Below are 19,834 nucleotides of genomic sequence, written 5' to 3' on the forward strand. Positions count from 1 at the left end.
TAAAGCAAGATCACCATAAGACAACAAACAACCAGAAAAAGTCAAGTAATTTTTATATGCAGATTCCCATGTACAACTCCCTTCCATAGAACACAAAATGAGTTTTGAAGAAATGTACTGGTCGCTCTTTTACATGCAATTACACAATGAATGAATGAATTAGGCTTTCAAGCTTTAAAACTGGCTTAAAAAGCACCATAATAATACGTTTGTGATTCTGTATGGGCTCAAAAGTCTTTGAAAATAATACACAAGTCATATGGAAATCTGCCTTTTTTTAAGCTAGAAGACATCATTCCTCATGGGGACTAAATACACAGAAAGATCCTACCAATACAATTCTGCAGAATTTTTGCTTTTGTGTTACACAGAAGAAAGTGAATCATACACTTTCATGGAACAACTTGCGTAACTGAGTACAGTAAATGATTACTGAATTTTCAGTCTGAGTGAGATATACATACAAAATACAAAAAAGTTAAGAAACAAACCTGTGATCCTGGTTTTCCACGAGGTCCTGGTAAGCCTGGCAAACCCTGCACACCCTGAAGCAAACAAACATAAAACACACTCATATCAGCACAAACACTCATTCATGTGTAACTGTCTATGAAAGCTCTAACACTAGGGCAGTTAGAAGGCCAGATTCCATCAGAACATCAGACATCTGACAGGGGAAAATAGAAGGTATACCTTGTCTCCTAGGAACCCAATTTCCCCTTGTTCTCCGGGAAGCCCGACGTCACCCTTGAGAGAGAAAAGTGAAAGAGAAAGAAAAAGTCAGAACAGAGACCAGAGAAAGTGATGGTTACGTTAGGGCAAGGTCAGTTTTGTTTTCACACTATAATCATAGCAGTTTGAGAAGAAGCCTGATTTGAACAAACATAGTCATAAACTGCTAAAGCAATGATCCAGATTTAATGAGGGTTAAGCTCCATAGACAGCATTTGTAGCATAATGTTGATTCGCACAGAAAATCATTTCAACTCCTACCTCAAGTTTTAAAATCATGGAAGGTGGTACACTAATAGTACATCCACTAAACACTACATGAGCTAACAAGGGACTAAGGTGTAAGAATCAGTTGTATGTAAACTAAATCCAATTTTCTAACTTCTGCATTATATACACAAGAAAAAAAGACCGTTGCATGATGCATCCACCTATTAAAGTATTCCCACTGCTAAATTACAATTTAGACAATTTGACTGAATAATGAAAGTGAAAAAATGCAAGCTTTACATTTCCTCTTTTAATGCATCCAGACTGCTGGCCCTATAGACTTCCAATGTTTGTGCATTTATTTATCTACTTGAAAAAAATAAATATTGTTTACTTATTAAAATGCTATTTATTAAAAACCTAAATTACTGACAGTTCTAATCAATACACCATAATATCATAAGACTTCCAATGCATGTGCATTTATTTATTAAAAAATATTTACAGATTTACTTAAAGTATTTTTCCTGTAAATGAATAAATAAAGATTGTTTATTTATAAAAAATTATGTATTTATTTAATAAAAAAAAATTATTGACTAATATAATCAACATAATGCCATAAAAGCTGTTGGGAGTTTAATGTGTATTGCTTAAATAAATAAATAAAGATTGTTTATTTATTAAAAATGTATGAATTTATTTATCAATAAAAAAACTAAATTATTGACCATTATGATCAACATTGTGTCTATTAATAGCATGTATTGCATAAATAAATAAACCAATATTGTTTATTTATTAAACTGTGTTTATTAACTCATTTATTTAAAAACAAAATTATTGACCATTATATTCCACATTATGCCATAAGGTAACATGTATTGAACCAAGAAGCAACTCTCTCTCACAAACTAACACAGAGAAAACCTGTTTGTGTTTGTACCTTAAATATAACTCTACAGAAATTCCACATTTTCTTCTAACTGACCGAAAGAAAATCTCTTTGACCACACACTACTTAAGGCTGGAGCTTTTAAAACATGCCTAGCACAGGGTGGCCAATGGAGAGAGAGAATTTCCATCACATGCTGCTGTAAAACAGGCCAATAACAGAGTATTCAGATCACCTTATCACCTTTCAGTCCGGGCTCGCCCATGTTCCCCGGGACGCCCTGGAACAAACACACACACACACACACACACACACACATATACGCTAAAGTGGCAGTGAGTGATGGAGATATGTGTGGGTTTCATATGTGCAAGACTTACTTTCAGTCCGTTTGGTCCTGGCAAACCGATTATCCCGACAGGACCCATATCACCCTAGAGAAGAGACGGGAATGAGTGCTGTGTGTGCTTTTAAATGTCCAATCTGAGAAGGACCTAACTTATAAAACTTCAGCTGATAAATATTTTGGGTTTTATTGAGGTGCAAGAGTGCCTGCAGGGGGCATGTTACTCACCCAAGTACAAACCAAAAGAAAAAATACTATCAACTTCTCAGCATTTGTGAAAGCAAATGTGGATTTTATTTGCACATCATGCTCTTCAGGTTACACTGATTTCAGCTGTACTACAACAACAACAACAGAAACACTGGGTGCTTCTAAATGATGAACACAGGGTGACCAGACATCCTGATAAAATCTTACTAGCCATATCCAACATCAATGACAACGTTACAGGTGGGATGTGATTTGTATGGATGATTATTTATAACTTCAAATTTGCTTGCAAAACTATTGTTTGTGTTCAGTACAATTTTTAAATGTTTCTGAAAGTCTCTTCTGCTCACCAAGGCTGCATTTATTTGATCAAAAATACAGTAAAAACAGTAATATTGTGAAATATTATTACAATTTAAAATAGCTGTTTTCTATTTGAATATATTGTAAAATGTATTTTTTTCCTGTGATGCAAAGCTGAATTTTTTAGCATCATTACTTCAGTATTCAGTGTCACACGATCCTTCACACATCATTCTAATTAATGATACTTTTTTCAGAATTCTTTGATGAATGAAAGTTCAAAAGAACAGCATTTATTTGAAACATTATAAACAGTTTAATGCATCCTTGCTGAAAAAAAGTTATACATTTCTTAAATCATATTACACCTCACATCAGTAAAAGTTTTTTTTTTTTGGATGTTAACATCAATAGTTAGTCTAGGTCTAGGTTAACATAAGTTCCCCGTTTTTAATAAACAATGTTTCTTTGATTTCCTATATTCTGCATAACCTCTATAAACTGTAAGAAATATATTAGAAAATACCTCAGCAAGCTCTACATCTGCCCTGATTTTTGTCACTAAGGTCATCTGGTCACCCTAGCTGAGCGTAAATACTTGCATTCAAACAGAAAACTTTACTCATCATGCATGAAGCATTTATTTTTTCAAATGAGGACATCTCCAGATGTCTCGTTTTGTCAGATTTAGCTCACTTCTGGGGACAAATCTGTCCCTAAAATACAGTTAAATAAACCATTTAACTTACAATCAATCCATGGACACCAGGAGGACCAGGAGCTCCTATAACACCCTGAGATAAACACAGAAACACACAGAGCGTTACGCTTTCCTTCTGAAACAAGTACAGACTTCATATGTCAGTATATGCATGCACCTCTAAATGTGTGTCGTTCATAATATGTGCTGCGTAAATGCACTCTCTTCATATTCAGAGATATTGATACGGCCGTTCAAACGAGTGTGTGTCGTAGAGCGAGCGTGTGCGAGTGTTTTTGTAGAAACAGAGATGGTTTATTGTTGGCTCTGCAGCAGTGTGCCGGAGCCATTTCCTCTCGTTCCCCTGGTGTGATGAAAGGAGCACTTCACTCCTCTTTTCAGGAAAGGGAGAACAGGAAATGAGAGGGCTTTCAACTTCCTGTTTTTACAGTCCCCATATTTACAGGTGAAAAAGAGGCGGGATTTGACTCAAACACTTCCTGATATGATGTCACCAACTCCAACCAATCAAGAGACATTTTTGGAATGATAATTTTTCAACTAATTAACCAAAACAACTATCATCAAATATATTAGGATACTGACCTAAGGACAAAAATGTAGGATCTAACACTTCCCCTAATGATAAATAAATAAATAAATACAATTATTTAAATGAAAAATAAAATAACATTCCAGCAGACAAAAAGATACAATCTAACATCTTTCCTACTGAAATAAATGAATATATCAGCCTAAGATGGTTTGCTGGTCTTAGCTGGTTTAAGGTAGTCTCCCAAACTGACTAGTTTACAAGTGCCCAAAAACCCTTTAAAACCAGCAAACCAGACCAGCATGATCACGCTGGGAGACTACTTACAACCAGCAAACTACCTTAGGCTGGTTTAAGTTATTTATATTCAGCATATTCAGCATTATATTCACAGCCTTGTTTGTATTTGACAAATTAAATTTGGCTACAACACTGCTGTTGTGTGTGTGTGTGTGTGTGTGTTTGCACATAAGTGGTGAGTGGAAAATTGTGTTCAGCCGAGATATCGGAAGTAAAGCCTGTGGTTTACACACACACATACACACACACAAACACGCATGCTGAGGGCATTCACCCCGAACACACACACACACACATACACACACACTGCTTGTTTGGAAGCCTGCAAACACTGTGTTCATGTGCATTTCTCATCAGCTCTATTGTGAGTGTTTTATCTGCTTTATGAGAAAAAGACAAAAGAATACGCATGAAAACACAAATGTTGAACTCACTGGCTCCCCGTCCAGTCCTGGTGGGCCTCGCTCTCCGGCTACCACTTGGTGTGTGTGTGTGTGTGTGTGTGTGTGTGTGTGTGTGTGTTTGCACATAAGTGGTGAGTGGAAAATTGTGTTCAGCCGAGATATCGGAAGTAAAGCCTGAGGTTTACACACACACATACACACACACAAACACGCATGCTGAGGGCATTCACCCCGAACACACACACACACACATACACACACACTGCTTGTTTGGAAGCCTGCAAACACTGTGTTCATGTGCATTTCTCATCAGCTCTGTTGTGAGTGTTTTATCTGCTTTATGAGAAAAAGACAAAAGAATACGCATGAAAACACAAATGTTGAACTCACTGGCTCCCCGTCCAGTCCTGGTGGGCCTCGCTCTCCAAAATCACCAGGAAAACCCTGAGAGAGAGAGACATTACAACACATCACTATCACACTCACAGATTCTTTAAACAATTAATAAAGAAACAAAAGTGGCCTCCACAAAGCTGCATTGTGAGTGGTTGCCAGGGCATTGTTGCTAGGGTGTTCTGGATTGTTGCTAGGCCATTGGTATATGGTTGCTTATGTTTTCTGAGTGGTTGCTAGGGTATTTTGGATGGTGGTTAAGGTGTTCTGAGTGTTTGCTGGATTGTTCTGGATGGTTAAGGTGTTCTGGGGTGGCTGTTAAGGTGTTCTGAGTGGTTGCTAGGGTGTTCTAGATGGTTACAAATGTGTACTGAGTGGTTGCTAGGGTATTCTGGATGGTTGTTAAGGTGTTCTGAGTGGTTGCTAGGGTGTTCTGGATGGTTGGATGGTTGCTAAGGTGTTCAGAGTGGTTGCTAGGTTGTTCTGGATAGTTGGATGGTTGTTAAGGTGTTTTGAGGGGTTGCTAGGGTTGAGTGGTCGCTAGGGTGTTCTGGGTGGTTGTTGAGGTGTTCTGAGTGGTTGCTAGGGTGTTTTGGATGCTTGTTAAGGTGTTCTGAGTGTTTGCTGGGTTGTTCTGGATGATTGTTAAGGTGTTCTGAGTGGTTGCTTGGGTGTTCTAGATGGTTGCTAGGTTATTGTTACATGATTACCAGGCCACTGGTATGTGGTTGCTAAGGTGTTCTGAGTGGTTCCTAGTGTGTTCTGAATGGTTGCTAGGTCATTGGTATATGGTTGCTAGGATATCATAATGCAGAACAATACAAACTCTCTTACTCTCTCTCAGACACACATAAAAATAACTACAATTTAATAAATAATTATTTTCATGTTTATGCAGGCAGCTTTAATGACCTCATATTGAGAAACATTTAATTTCATTCATTTGTTACACTGCAGGGCCATACAATACCATAAAATTAGCATATTATATATATATATAAATATATATATATATATTGTTTTTTAAATTTTTCACACATGCTTACAAAAAATTCACATCTGTATCTATTAAAGTATGTTGAGACAAAACTTTACCGGCCTACCCATCTTGCCCCTCTTCCCCGGTGGACCAGGACTACCCTGAAAAAGATAAGAGAGACAGAGAAAGAGACAGACAGTAAATAGATGCTAATAACAGTTAAAAGCCTTATACCATTAGAAAGAAGAATTCTACATTGTCTCTCTCTGTCTGTGTGTGTGTGTGTGTGTGTGTGTACACTCTGTTATCATATGACTCATCCAAACACCCTCAGCTGAACGCCAGAACCAGCTGGAAGTAGTTTCCACTCTTACAGCACACACACACACACACACACACACACACACATTTCAATGATGGGATCTACTGTCATACATCTACCAGTAGTGGGCAGCACATGATTTAAAAATCTACCACTAATCTATTTCCATACTAATAACTGTAACAGCAGTTAGAACTATACTTAGAACACTACTAGAACAGCATTTGTTTTTCTTCAGGAAACACCTTGTGCTTATAAGAATAAGCAAGGATCAGCATTTACCCATATACTATAAACAGTGCTGGGTAGATTACATACAAATTGTAGTCCATTACAAATTACACGACAAAAATTGTAGTTGGTAACATAATCTGGATTACACATATTAGGCAATGTAGTCTGGCTACTTTTTGATTACTTTTAGATTACTTCTGACCTAATGTGTTTGTCACATAGACTTGAATGGAATTATTGTGTACCGTATTGATAAAAAAAGCTAACAAAAACAAAACCACAGAGAAAGAAAATACATTCCATTCTTTGTTATCAACATCATGAAATGCATTAAGCATTGCAGCACTGACTATATACAGTAGTATGCAAAAACGCAGTATGTTACAATGAGTAGGATGGTTGCGTTTGCTAATTCAGTGCATATATCATTCTGAAAAATGGTGGGTTAAATGCAACCCAGCACTAGGTAAAATATGGACAAACATGTAACCCAACCGCTGGGTCAAAACAACCCAGTTTTGTCTATATTTCACCCAGCGCTGGATTGTATTTAACCCAGAATTTTTTAGAGTGTACTCTTAAAATATGTAATATCGGACACAGCAATAGTCACTGTGCTCTTAAAGGTTACATTTATGCAAGGCAGATAAGATCAGTATGCAAATATTACAATGAAATAATTGCTGTTTAGATTAGGGTGACCATACGTGCCATTTTCCCAGGACACGTCCTAGCCAGGATTTCTATATTGCCTAAAATATCTAGGTTTTGGCTTTGTTTGCGTGTGCAGACCGATCGGTGTATGACATCAAAGTACCATACAGACGGTTATGCTTTCGAAACGCCCTCGAGGTACTTTAATGTCAAACACTGATCGGTCTGAGCCGCACTGCTTTTAAGTCGAACACACCTAATATGTACGCGTAATTGCATCGCTTTGACCGTAGATCCCACATTCTCACACGCCATGATTGGTCCATTATGTACAATGCTTGCATGTTATTGGTCAAACTACTTTTCGATCATTACCTTCAGCAAGAATGAAAACAAAGCCAAAACAAATCTTGGCCAGGACGCGTCCTGGGAAAATGGCACGTATGGTCACCCTAGTTTAGATAGATACTTTGAAAGCGGAACATTCTATAATGTTTTCAAAATTTAATCTTACACTTCTGATCTTTACACAAGGTGTTTAAATGGAGTCTGAATGAACAGCATATGTTTAGTAATTAGTGTTTGGTGTTTAGTAGACTATGAACAGGAAATTATGTCATATGGTTCATGATGTCGTTGACGTGACTGCATTAATGAGGTATTTGTATCTGTGGGAGATTTAACAGATTCATGTGAAGTACTTTAGTGGCGTTACACAACAGCCATTTGCTGGAATATTCGCCCACTGATGGAGTGTGTTATGATCACGTGACTGCTGAAAAATGAGTCATAACATGAACAGACTCACTCTTTCACCATCAGCTCCAGGTAAACCAAAGAGTCCAGGGATTCCAATGAAACCCTATAAAGAAAACAGAGAGAAGCTCAATACTTCTGGAGCAGAGGAAAATAGGAAAGAATGATCACAAATCATGCTTTTTTTAATATCTCATTTTTTCTCAAAAGTGATGTTCAGGATGGTTAACATGTGGTTACCGGGGTGTTTTGAGTGGTTGCTAAGCTGTTCTGGGTAGTTGCTATATTGTTTCTATGGTGTTCTAGATGGTTGCTAAGGTGTTTTGGTAGTTGCTATGTGGTTGCTAGGGCATTTAAGGTGTTGCTAAGATGTTCTAGGTAGTTGCCATACTGTTTCTTATTTGTGGTTGTTTTTAATGTGGTTACTTGGAAATTCTAGGTGGTTGCTAAGCAGTTCTGGGTAGTTTTGATATTGTTGTTAGGGTGTCCTAGGTTTTTGTTAAGGTGTTTTAATAGTTTCTATAGCTTTCAGGGTGGTTACTAAGGTGTTCTGAGTAGTTGCTTTATGGTTGCTAAGGTGTTGTAAGTGGTTGCTAGGGTGTGCTAGGTGGTTGCTAAGGTATTCTGGGCAGCTGCTACATTGTATACGGTTGTTAAGGTGTTGTAAGTGGTTGTTAGGGTGTTCTATGTGGTTGCTAAGGTGTTGTAAGTGGTTGCTAGGGTGTTCTGTGGTGGCAAAAGTGTTTTGGGCAGCTGCTACATGGTATATGGTTGTTAAGGTGTTGTAAGTGGTTGCTATCGTGTACCAGGTGGTTGCTAAGGTGTTGTAAGTGGTTGCTAGGGTGTTCTATGTGGTTGCTAATGCGTGCCAGGTGATTGCTAAGGTGTTGTAGCTGGTAGCTAAGGCATTCAAGGTGGTTGCTAAGGTGTTGTAAGTGGTTGCTAGGGATTTTATGTGGTTGCTAAGGTGTTCTGGGTAGCTGCTAGATGATATATGGTTGCTAAGGTGTTGTAAGTGGTTGCTAAGGTGTGCTAGGTGGTTGTTATGGTGTTTTAAGTAGCAGCTAGGGTGTTCTAGGTGGTTGCTAGGGTGTTATAAATGTTTGCTAGGGTTTTCTAGGTGGTTGCTAAGGTGTTCTGTGCAGATGCTACATGGTATATGGTTGCTAAGGTGTTGTAAGTGGTTGCTATGGTGTTCTAGGTGGTTGCTAAGGTGTTCTAGGTAGCTGTTACATAGTATATGGTTGCTAAAGTGTTCTGGGTAGCTGCTACATGGTATATGGTTGCTAAGGTGTTCTAAATGGTTGCTAGGGTGTGCTAGGTGGCTGCTTATTATGCTATCCCCATTAATTTAATATATTTATATTTTTCATAGATCAACAGTTTAAGGAGAAACGCCAGAGACAAAGTTAATACTAAAATAGAAACTCTTCAGAGCAATTAAACGAACCCAACTCATAAGACTTATATAATCACTGGCAATCCAGCAGCAGACGTCCACTATATGATCAGTATGAACTGATCACACGGATGGACAGATGAATGGAGAGGTCATGGATGGATGAATGGATGGACGTCTTCGTGTTGATGCAGGCCATGAAGTAAGTGTATATGCCCATGGACTGCATGGTGCTGGCCTCCACAATGTAGTCCAAGGGCACATACGCTCACTTCAAGGAATAAACGATGAAAACATGCACAAACAAACACAGGGTACAACAACAACACCCACACACATCCAGCAAAAACTCCACGCAAGGTGCTTTTATGTTTTGGTATTAATGTTGTCAAAAATATTGATTGGTGTGAGCTAGGGCTGTGCAATTAGTCGCATGCGATTGTCATGCGCATCTTGTCAGTAAAGCCGGTTCCGTGATTAGTAGTAAATCTCCATCACCTGTTTTCAGATGGAGCAGCATTTAGGGCTTCGATGCGATTCATCTGCAATTATGAACACGATATTGCCTAATTGTCAGTGAACTACGGCTCTGTGTAGTAAATGCTGCTCCGTCTGAAAGCAGGTGATGGAGATTTACTACTAATCACGGAAACGGATTTACTGACGAGATGCGCATGACAATCGCATGCGATAAATTGCACAGCCCTAGCTCACACCACCCTAATTTGGGTAAAAATGTGAAAAATAATACTTCTCTCTGAAGAAATTTGAAGCAAACAGTGCTGGGTAGTAACTGATTACATTTAATCTGGATTATGTAATGAAATTCCAAAAATTAAGTATTTTGTAATTGGATTATATTACATTTTAAAATACTCGTAATTAGACTACATTAACTTTTTTATTACATATTTTTCACACAAGTCTTTGTCTTTCAAAAATATTAAACTGCTTCATGAAATCCAGTTTAAGAAACCTAGAAGTGTTGTTAATGACAAAGAATGGAAAATATTTGTATTCTCTATGCATTTTTATATCAATATGGTACAATATTGTCCTATTTTAATCAATGTGATAAATGAGTTAGGTCAAAAGAAATCTAAAAGTAGTCCAATTATGTTACCTAAAATGTGCAATGCAATGGATTGCAGCTACAATTATTGTCATGTAATTTGGAATCAGTAATGGACAATTTGTAAGTAATCTACCCAGCACTGAAAGTAAACGTATGCAAATTTCTCCAGTGTTTTACCACTTCAAGAAGTTTTCATTAGCGTAAAAATATACCTCATTGTCATGTTCTAGCTTTGTTATATACAGCTTTCAATGAAAATCAAAAATTTTAGGCCCTTAATGTTGTGGTTTTTTCTCTGTGATTTCAAAAATTATACTGAATGTCGATATTATTCAGTGTATCGTATCAAATTATTATATTATTATTATTATTATTAGAGGTTCCAGTATCGTGACAACACTAGTTGGCATACAAATGTGCTTTGGAAGCAGTGCTGGGTAGATTACTTACAAATTGTAGTCCATTACTGGTTATAATTTACATAACGAAAATTGTAGTTAGTAACATAATCTGGATTACATATTACATATTACGTATAAGTGTGCATCATATTGATTATAAAAACAACAAAAAACTCAAAGAACGAAAATATATTCCATTCTTTCTCAACATCATGAAATGCATTAAACATTACATTACGGTAGGGTTTCCCATACTGTACATAAGTGGTAAGTTCATTTAGAAAGGGGGAAAAAATGAATTGGGGCGAATCAATAAATTATGAATAATTTATTGCCATTGTGTAAATAATATGTAATCATGTAATCCATAAAGAAGTAACTGTAATCTGATTGTGAGTATTTTCAAATGTAATATAATGTAAGTACAGGTACTTTATTTTTGGAATCTGATTACGTAATCCAGATTACATGTAATCAGTTACTACCCAGCACTGATTGGAAGACACATGTGTACAGTATGTGTGTGTATGTGCGGTGACTAAAGACAGCAGGGCCTCAGTCTGATTTTAAACAGGAAATTCCAGCCAATGGGGGTGGAGCCTAGCCTGATAAAGAGCCTTTAATACAGCTCGACTAAAAACACAACAGCCAAAGCGTACATGTGTGTGAGCATGGTATATAAAGTGGTACAGTGAGAATAAAATATAAATTGTTTCTGAGTACATCAAATAGACGACAGGGCAATATAAATTAAGGTGGCTGTACATGCGAACATGTTAATGTGACCGTAGGAGGCTAAAAACACACATAAACGCACACTTATGGCTCGGGCAGCTGTCAGCAGCAAATTTGTCATGCTTGAGTCTCTGTTGACTCAAAAAACAGAAAAAGGAAAAACCAGGGGGATGAAAGAAAAGAGAAGCTGTAGTAGTAAAAATCTCTCTTCTGGAGTCGAGGTCAAATCACTTGACTTTAAAACTCAACTAAGTCGTAAGCTACATTTTTAGCTTTGTAAAAGATCAAACAATGCAAATAACCTAGCAACGGTAACTATAAGCCCGCTCAGACAGCTCAATGTCACAATGACAGCGTTGTTAAGTTGCAATCATACATCAAACGGAAAGAAGACGTGTACACACCCGAGCCCCTTTCGGCCCAACAGGCCCTATTGGACCAGGTAAACCCTGGAAGAGAAGAAAAAGAGAGAGAGGCTTCAGAAACACGCTTAGGATTTAATCAACACACATCGTTTAACAGGCAAAATGGAACCGAAATTAATAGCTTGTTTCTTTTGATAAGTATCCAAATTTGTATGCCCACAAGAACAAAAACCATGATGAACTTATAATGGTTTTATCATAGGCTTCATATGTTAAACAGAGCCACCCTTGTATATTTTATGTATTTTTATAGATAGACAGATTTTAAATGTTGTATATATTTTATATGTTAAATATATTTTTAATATTATATAAATATATTATATTATACATTTTCTTTAATAAACATTTTCAAATTTAGGCTGATATGCAGAAAATAGCAATGGATAAATGTTTGACAAATGAGCTTTTTCTTGATTTGGTTAGGTTATAAAAAGAAAAAGGGGTTTATTTGCAATGATGACTGGATAAATAAATACATGATGTCAAATAATAATTTGACTTATTGGTTTATTTTATTATGTGAGAAGAAAAAGACGGTTAAGTTATATTTGACAACATAATGCTCCGGTTGACCAATCAGATTTATGTATTCCAAAGGACCGTTTTATATATTACAATACAAGCAACTGCAATGAGCTCAAGATGTGTTAAAAAACAAAGGCTTGTGGGTTCTGGACGGATATTTCAAAAGGATGGAGATTTATTCTGATTAAATCCAACACTCCATCAATGAAAACAACACAAGCGTGTCAAAACATCTCAATACTATGCGGTCAGAGTGAGCAAATACATCCTTTCCTATAATTGAACGCTGTGATTTTCAATAGCGGTGGCCCACAGCTTTACTGAAAAAAACCCCCAATATCTATGCCAGGGCAACGTACTGCTAAATTAATTGCATATTTTCCATGAGCAGTCAATGAAAAACAAAGCAAAACACACTCTAACGAACAAACGGACGCAAGCACACACACACACACACACACACACACACACATACACACCACACTCCACAGCAGAGGAAGATCTACTGCACCTGCCTGCCAGGATAGCCTTTGGCTCCAGCTTCTCCAACAGGACCTTGTTCTCCCTGTAAAATAAGACAAAGAGAAATGCTGGTTCTCCTAATATACATTCAAGCATAAACATTTACTTTAAAGATCCAGTGTCTGAACATGTAAAATGCATCAATGTCACTGCACTTTATTTGGAACAAAACACCAAACGATGGAATCCTTTTACAGAAAAAGCACAATCAAGCTAAATGTTTTTGTTTGTTGGGTTTGAAATGATAAATCAATAGATTTAGCACCGAAATTGAAGACAGGATTTAGTGGAACGTGTTTATAGTTAATGTGATGAACTACATCAAGCTGATTCAAAGACACTGAGCAAAAATGATGAAGAAAAATGAAGTTAGATGCAGTTTTGAGTTAACATTTTGATCTAATGCAATGTTATTTATACATAAGTGTGGCTTAAGCCCATGTAATATTAAGACTGTCTTATCCATTCAATGTAATAATATAAGGATCAATAATGTGGAAAGCGATATGATTTCTGGACATCTGTGTAGCCTATGTTGGTGGATGAATGCGTTTGACACTTTTTGAAAACCTTAATATTTACATTTGGGTATCAAATTTGATTCCAAATGAAGCATAAAACATGCAGCATGAATGTGTTTGTACCCAGAGGTAGTGCTGGGCGGTATACCGGTTCATACCGAATACCGGTGTGTAAGAAGAATGTGAACACAAACATTTTTCATCAAATTCTTCAAGAGCTGCTATTCATGTTTGTTTTATAGTTATATTCTCTTGCTGAATTTCGACAACTCATTTTGACTATTTTTATTTCTCCAAAGGAATTTTAGGAGAAATTCTTATTAATATTTGATACTCAATCTAAATAACTGAGAACATTATTAAAAGTAAAGTTTGTCATTGTCGATTGCTTTGCTTTTCTATCATCATCATCATCAAAAAAACAAAAAACAAAAGACCTTCAAAACAGAATTAGACACTGGTAAAAATGTTAAATCTACTATAAAGTAAATATAGTAGATATATACGTAACATATAAACGTACATAATATAGCCAGTAAGGGATATATTAGCTCAGCCAATGGCATGACTTTGGGGGCAGGGCTATTTGTTTGTCTGGCCAATAGCAGACAAGAAAAATGTTCCGTTTAAAATCAGTCCTTATTTTTCAATTCTGTTTGGTGATGCTAGGCACAGAAATTACACACTTAGTCTCCTGAGTTATGAAAGAACACCCTCTGAGCAATGAAACTTTCCTCTGGGTGTGCGTGTTTGTCTTTCCTCTCACTAAACTTTTGACTTGTAAGGACGGTTCACCTTAAATAACACAGAGGGCTTTATAAGGACTTTTTCTTGTCATGTGAATGTCTGTGTGTGTATTTTAAGAGGTAAATCTCTCCATGGATTAGTTATTACTTGTGACATAGGTTTTTGACTTGGATGAGAATATCCTCACACTTTGAGTGTTTGTTTATGTGCTTGTTTGTTTGTGTAACAGGGTTTGTATGTCTGCATTACTCACTGGTTCCCCGGGAAGGCCTGGTGGTCCTGGATGGCCTTTTTGTCCCTGTTCACAAAGAGGACATATGACGATTTAGTAAACACTTAGTGATTTACACACACACATACACACAAACTGTAACAACCTAAGACAAATGAAAGGCTACAAACCACTTTCTAAAAAAGTATATGGAAAGACACGCACACAAATACGCATCTCCCACAGTGAGCGTGCATTTTACAGATCCATCATTATTGACCCAATCCATCTGTAGTCAATAAGGAAAGCAGTGCGATATTTTCCACACACGCTAAGTTGAACAAAATGCATCTGCACATGTGCGTTTGCAACATATGTGGGTTTCAGTGAGCAAACGTGTACGTGTGTGTGTATATTGCAGATATAAATGTTTTTCTGTTATAGTCAAGCTCCCACGAGTCTTACAGGCGCAATATTGTGCTGACTACAGCAAGACATTGACACAGAGCGGAAAATACGCATCAAAGGTGGAACAGAGCGAGAGACGGGTTTGAGGGAGGAATATAGTAAAGTGTGAGACCTCACGAGTGCGCCAGTAGACAGACAAGAAAAAATGGATAAACTATGAGAATATTTTCCATGTTACATGTGAACCGCACTTCTGAATGGCATGTCTTACAACAGTGAGAACATAAACTGAACATGAGCTGCTAAATAGATAGACAACTTAAACAGATAGACAGACAGACAGACAAGTTAAACAGATACATTGACAGACTGACAGAGAATTTAGACAGAAAGACAGACAGACAGATGGACAGACGGACGGACAGACAGAGAAGTTAGACAGACGGACGGACGGACAGACAGACAGACAGACAGACAGACAGACAGACAGAGCTCTGGACTGGGTTTTCATTAAGGCTATCTCTATATTTTGCTGCACTAAGCGTTTCTTCTACTCTAACGAGTCCCTCAGTCCCTGCTGCAGAAAAATAGCCCCACAGCATGAGGCTGCTACCAGCATACTTTACTTTTGGGATGGTACTCTGCAGGTGATGAGCGGAGCTGGTTTCCTTCAGTTCTTTAGACCTCAGGGCTTGGTTTTTGCTCTGATATGCATTATCAGCTGTTAGACCTTTTATTAAGACGTGTGTGCCTTTCCAAATCATACCCATTCAATTGAATTTGCCACAGGTTAACTTGTGTAGTAATATCCACAAGCAAAATGAATGCACCTGAGCTAAATTTCAACTGTCCCAGATCCCACTTTATGCAATGGAATCATTTTAGTTTTTTATTTTTAATAAATTTGCAAGATGTTAAAAACCATTTTTTCAATTCCTGCCTCTGCCTCCACATTCCAGCGAACAGCCACACACATGTACCACTGATCTCTGTTTTACATTTACAAGCATTTAAACACTTACATATACAGTACACTTAAAACAAAAATGTCTTTTGTTAGAATTCTAAAAAGGACCATTTTATGTCAAAATAATTTTATCTAAAAAAAAATCTTGTAATCCCTTATAACTTTCTAAGAACTATCCAGCTCTAGAACATCTTTTACTGTTAAAAGTAAAATCTGTGTTAAAGGTTGTACTGGATCAGCTGCTTAATCTGTCTGGCCCCTCAGTAGAATCACAGGCTACTTTGGTTTATTATTGGGTTCCGTCGGTCATACCCGCATTCATTCACTTGTTTATGACACGCTGCTGTCCATTTTTTCCAGAGGTTCTCCTCTACATTCTGATGTCTCTTTTTCTACCCACAGACACGCAACACAAAGCACATGGACCGCCGCGCAGCCTGCCAGGTATTCAAAAACACACATGCACACACACTAAACCACATGTACAGACATGCCACCAACAACTCATTTTAATAATCAATACATTTATCAATTATTTCTGCGATAAATCAACTAAAAATAAAATTATATTTTAGTATTTTGAAAAAAGCATGCTAATCCACACCTTAGAACTGAAATAAAAGGGAAAGAATATATATTCACACATCACTGTAAAAAAAATAATAAACAACTTAAAATTTGTTGAAATAACTTAAATATCCAATTTAGTATATCCAGTATAATCCAGCTAATCAGCTTCATTTTTTTATCTGCATAAAAAAAGATTTTAAATTAGACATAATGTGGCAACCAAACACAGCACCATAATTATTTATTATACATGCTCTTTCATGTTAAATGTTGATCAGCTGTTCATGTGTTATCTTAACCATATTTGATTATCAGGTTAGTTGCATTTTGTCATTGGATCTAAACTGACAAAGTCTTAATAATGACACTCACTGTCAACTACTTTTATAATAGACTTTGATTGTATTTAATTAGTTGTTGCTGCTCTAGACATAACATATGCATGCTAACGACCAAAGTTTAAATCCAGGAATCCGCTACAGGATTTTTCCAGAGATCCCTCTGCTAGATCCTTCCAACGCAAACACACATACGAAGCTGTAAGTGCTATTGCTTACACTAAAACGCCTGGCAGAGAGTCTAAACTTGCTATAATCATGCACAGCTGAGACGCGACACACACACACACACACACAAAGAGAGTCACTCATGGTGAACGACTGTACGACTCTCAATAGCCTTGTTTGACGTGTGTGAGCGTGGAGTATAAAGGAGTGATAGACGACTCATTGGGGATTCCCTCTGATGTTTACACTGGGTTTCCACAGCAACGGGAGACACAGTGAGGCAGGAGTGGGAGCGTTTGCGTGGGTCTGGTAAGCAAAGAGGCAAACATCTGCGCTCATGTCACCCAGCAAGTGCACAGCAACATTAGTGACGAGAAATAATGAAACAACGGAGAGAATGATTCAAGCGTTTCAGAATATCTTACCTTACGGCCTTCCGGCCCGACTAAACCGACAGGACCAGACAAACCAGCATCTCCCTACAAACACAGACAGTAAACATGAGGCACAAACAGTCCAGTGCTGCCACAGGAACCCATGGAGAGCAGATGCTGCTGCTGAAACTCTTCTTATGTTTACATGCTCAGCAAAGACCCTTATTCTCATCAAGAACAATGTTTTGGCTGTTGTTAACATTGAAGTATGTGTGTTTTCTCACTTTTTCTCCTTTTGGCGCTTTTCCAGGAGAAAGTCCAGGGTCTCCTTTTTTCCCCTGAGAGAAAGAACGACAAAACAAGAGATGGAGTTTAAATCGTCTGAAGAAAATGTTTCATCATATGAAGCCCAGTCGTTTAAAGATGCTAATCAGATCAAAGCAAGGCTGTTATTTCATCCGGTTTGAGCTTTATATGTTACAGTAATAACGGGTTTGCGTGTGTATGCACATGTGTGTGTCAGAGACAGAATAAGAGAGCGTGAACATGTGGGAAGTTTGACTCCAGGCCGTTGCACCTTAACTAGGTTTGTCTTCAAAGGCCGCCTGAAATAATTAAACACAGAAAGCAGAGAGCGTTCAATCACACAAACACACTCCCCGCTGGGCTGCTCGGCTGTTTACCACCTTTGTAGCGTTTACAGGGATGAAAAAGGCGGACCAATCACACGGCAGGACATCACACGCACACCTAACTTGGAAGCACATTTGGTGCTTTTGGTTTATAATCCGTGTTTAATACTACATCTACACTTCGCCACACAAACACTCGTTTCTGTATCATGGGAAAGTCTTTCCACTACCTGCTGGGCTTCTCATGAGCTCAAATAAATCAAAGGGCTTGTGTGTGTGTGTACATGTGTGTGCCTATGTTTCCAAAACCTTGTCCGCAGGGTTTTGTGCGAAGCGGTGATTAATATAACAGAAGGCCAAACAGAGGAAGATGAGCAGAGCAGTGCATGGGATCAGACTGCGGATTATCTGACGGTAAGTGTGGGTGAGTTGGTTTTTACCTTCAACCCTGGTGGACCGGGTCGACCTGGCTTGCCGTGTGGTCCTGGGGGTCCCTACAGGAAACGCCATATAAACAATACACACATTAGGAATGAACAATTAAGCAAAACTGAATGCATTTAATAGTTCACCCTCTGACAATAGAAAACGTTTATGCGCCCCTTGTGGCCATGCTCAGAATGCACCTGCATTATGAACTGCTTCATCTTGTCTAGTTTGATGGTTTTGCGTTCATGTACTTGCGTACTTAAGTATGCTTTGGGCATTATGTGCTTTCAGTTTACAGTGAATGGATCTGAGATGAAATTGAAGATTGAAGAAATCTTCAGAAACTGAGACTGAAGTCAGTTCTCAACTCCATTTGACTTTGACCTTTCATGCGACCATGACCTTGTTCTTATTTTAAACGACTTCCCATCTGAGGTCAGAGGTCACAGTGAGGGTCAAGGTCAATGGGGGTCATTGGAGGGAAACAGTCCATAAATAAGCCCAACAGATTGAGTGATACCATGCATGAAAACAAAACAAAAGCAATGCAAGTGTGTAAAAACAATAGTGTGTGTATTTATATTAGGGCTGTGTGATATACTGAATATTGATGAAATATTGAATATTACTTTGTTGCTAATATAATATTAAACCCACAAGAATAAAAAGAACCAAGTCTCTGATTTGCACCCAGACAATGTGATTCACTCAATTATTTTAACCAAACTGTCTAAATCAATAAACACTCAAAATGTGGCTTTAAAAAAATGTTTTACATTACTATTTATTCATATATAAGGAGTGAATATGGACTGATTATGTTATGCGTTACCATTATAAGGTTTGGGGTCAGAAAGATAGTTTTTTCCCCTCAAAAGATGATAATACAAAGATGGACTAAACTGATCAAAAGTGACAGTAATGATATAATGTCACAAAAGATTTCTATTTCAAATAAATTCTGAACTTTCTATTTATCAAAAAATCCTGGGGGGAAAATGCATCACCGTTTCCACAAAAATATGTAGCAGCACAACTGTTTTCAACTGATAATAATCAGAAATGTTTCTTGAGCAGCAAATCAGCATATTAGACTGATTTCTGAAGGATCATGTGACACTGAAGACTGGAATTCAGCTTTGCATTACAGAAATAAATTACATTTGAAAATATATCCAAATGGAAAATTTATTTTAAATGATATTATACAACAGTTCGTTCTGGTTCTCAAATCTGATTGGTTGAGAACCGTGAGATATTGTACTGGTATTGTACGCGGTCTCTCTCTCTCTCATTTGGATGCACGTCTTGCCGCATTGTTTCTCTCTTATAACCTCATTATTTCTCACTAATAACCTAACTGAAGCAGCACATGCCCTTGATACCAATTCTA

At 37.5% G+C, this 19,834-nt stretch overlaps 1 protein-coding gene across 1 annotated transcript in view; it reads right to left on the reverse strand.

Annotated features, from left to right (window-relative positions):
- col27a1a (collagen, type XXVII, alpha 1a) overlaps positions 1-19,834 on the reverse strand; it is a 57,696-nt gene that overhangs the window by 23,818 nt on the left and 14,044 nt on the right. Inside the window, exons 5-18 of the mRNA XM_016548588.1 lie at positions 18,453-18,506; positions 17,665-17,718; positions 17,432-17,485; positions 14,598-14,642; positions 13,066-13,119; positions 12,006-12,050; positions 8,044-8,097; positions 6,142-6,186; positions 5,044-5,097; positions 3,446-3,490; positions 2,218-2,271; positions 2,073-2,117; positions 694-747; positions 492-545 (exon numbers count right to left, since the gene is read on the reverse strand). Of these exons, the coding sequence (XP_016404074.1) occupies positions 492-545; positions 694-747; positions 2,073-2,117; positions 2,218-2,271; positions 3,446-3,490; positions 5,044-5,097; positions 6,142-6,186; positions 8,044-8,097; positions 12,006-12,050; positions 13,066-13,119; positions 14,598-14,642; positions 17,432-17,485; positions 17,665-17,718; positions 18,453-18,506 (711 nt within the window). The remainder of the gene's footprint in view (positions 1-491; positions 546-693; positions 748-2,072; positions 2,118-2,217; positions 2,272-3,445; positions 3,491-5,043; positions 5,098-6,141; positions 6,187-8,043; positions 8,098-12,005; positions 12,051-13,065; positions 13,120-14,597; positions 14,643-17,431; positions 17,486-17,664; positions 17,719-18,452; positions 18,507-19,834) is intronic.

Source organism: Sinocyclocheilus rhinocerous, unplaced genomic scaffold, assembly GCF_001515625.1.
Source record: "Sinocyclocheilus rhinocerous isolate Xijiao unplaced genomic scaffold, SAMN03320098_v1.1 scaffold284, whole genome shotgun sequence".
In the NCBI taxonomy this organism is placed as follows: Eukaryota; Metazoa; Chordata; class Actinopteri; order Cypriniformes; family Cyprinidae; genus Sinocyclocheilus; species Sinocyclocheilus rhinocerous.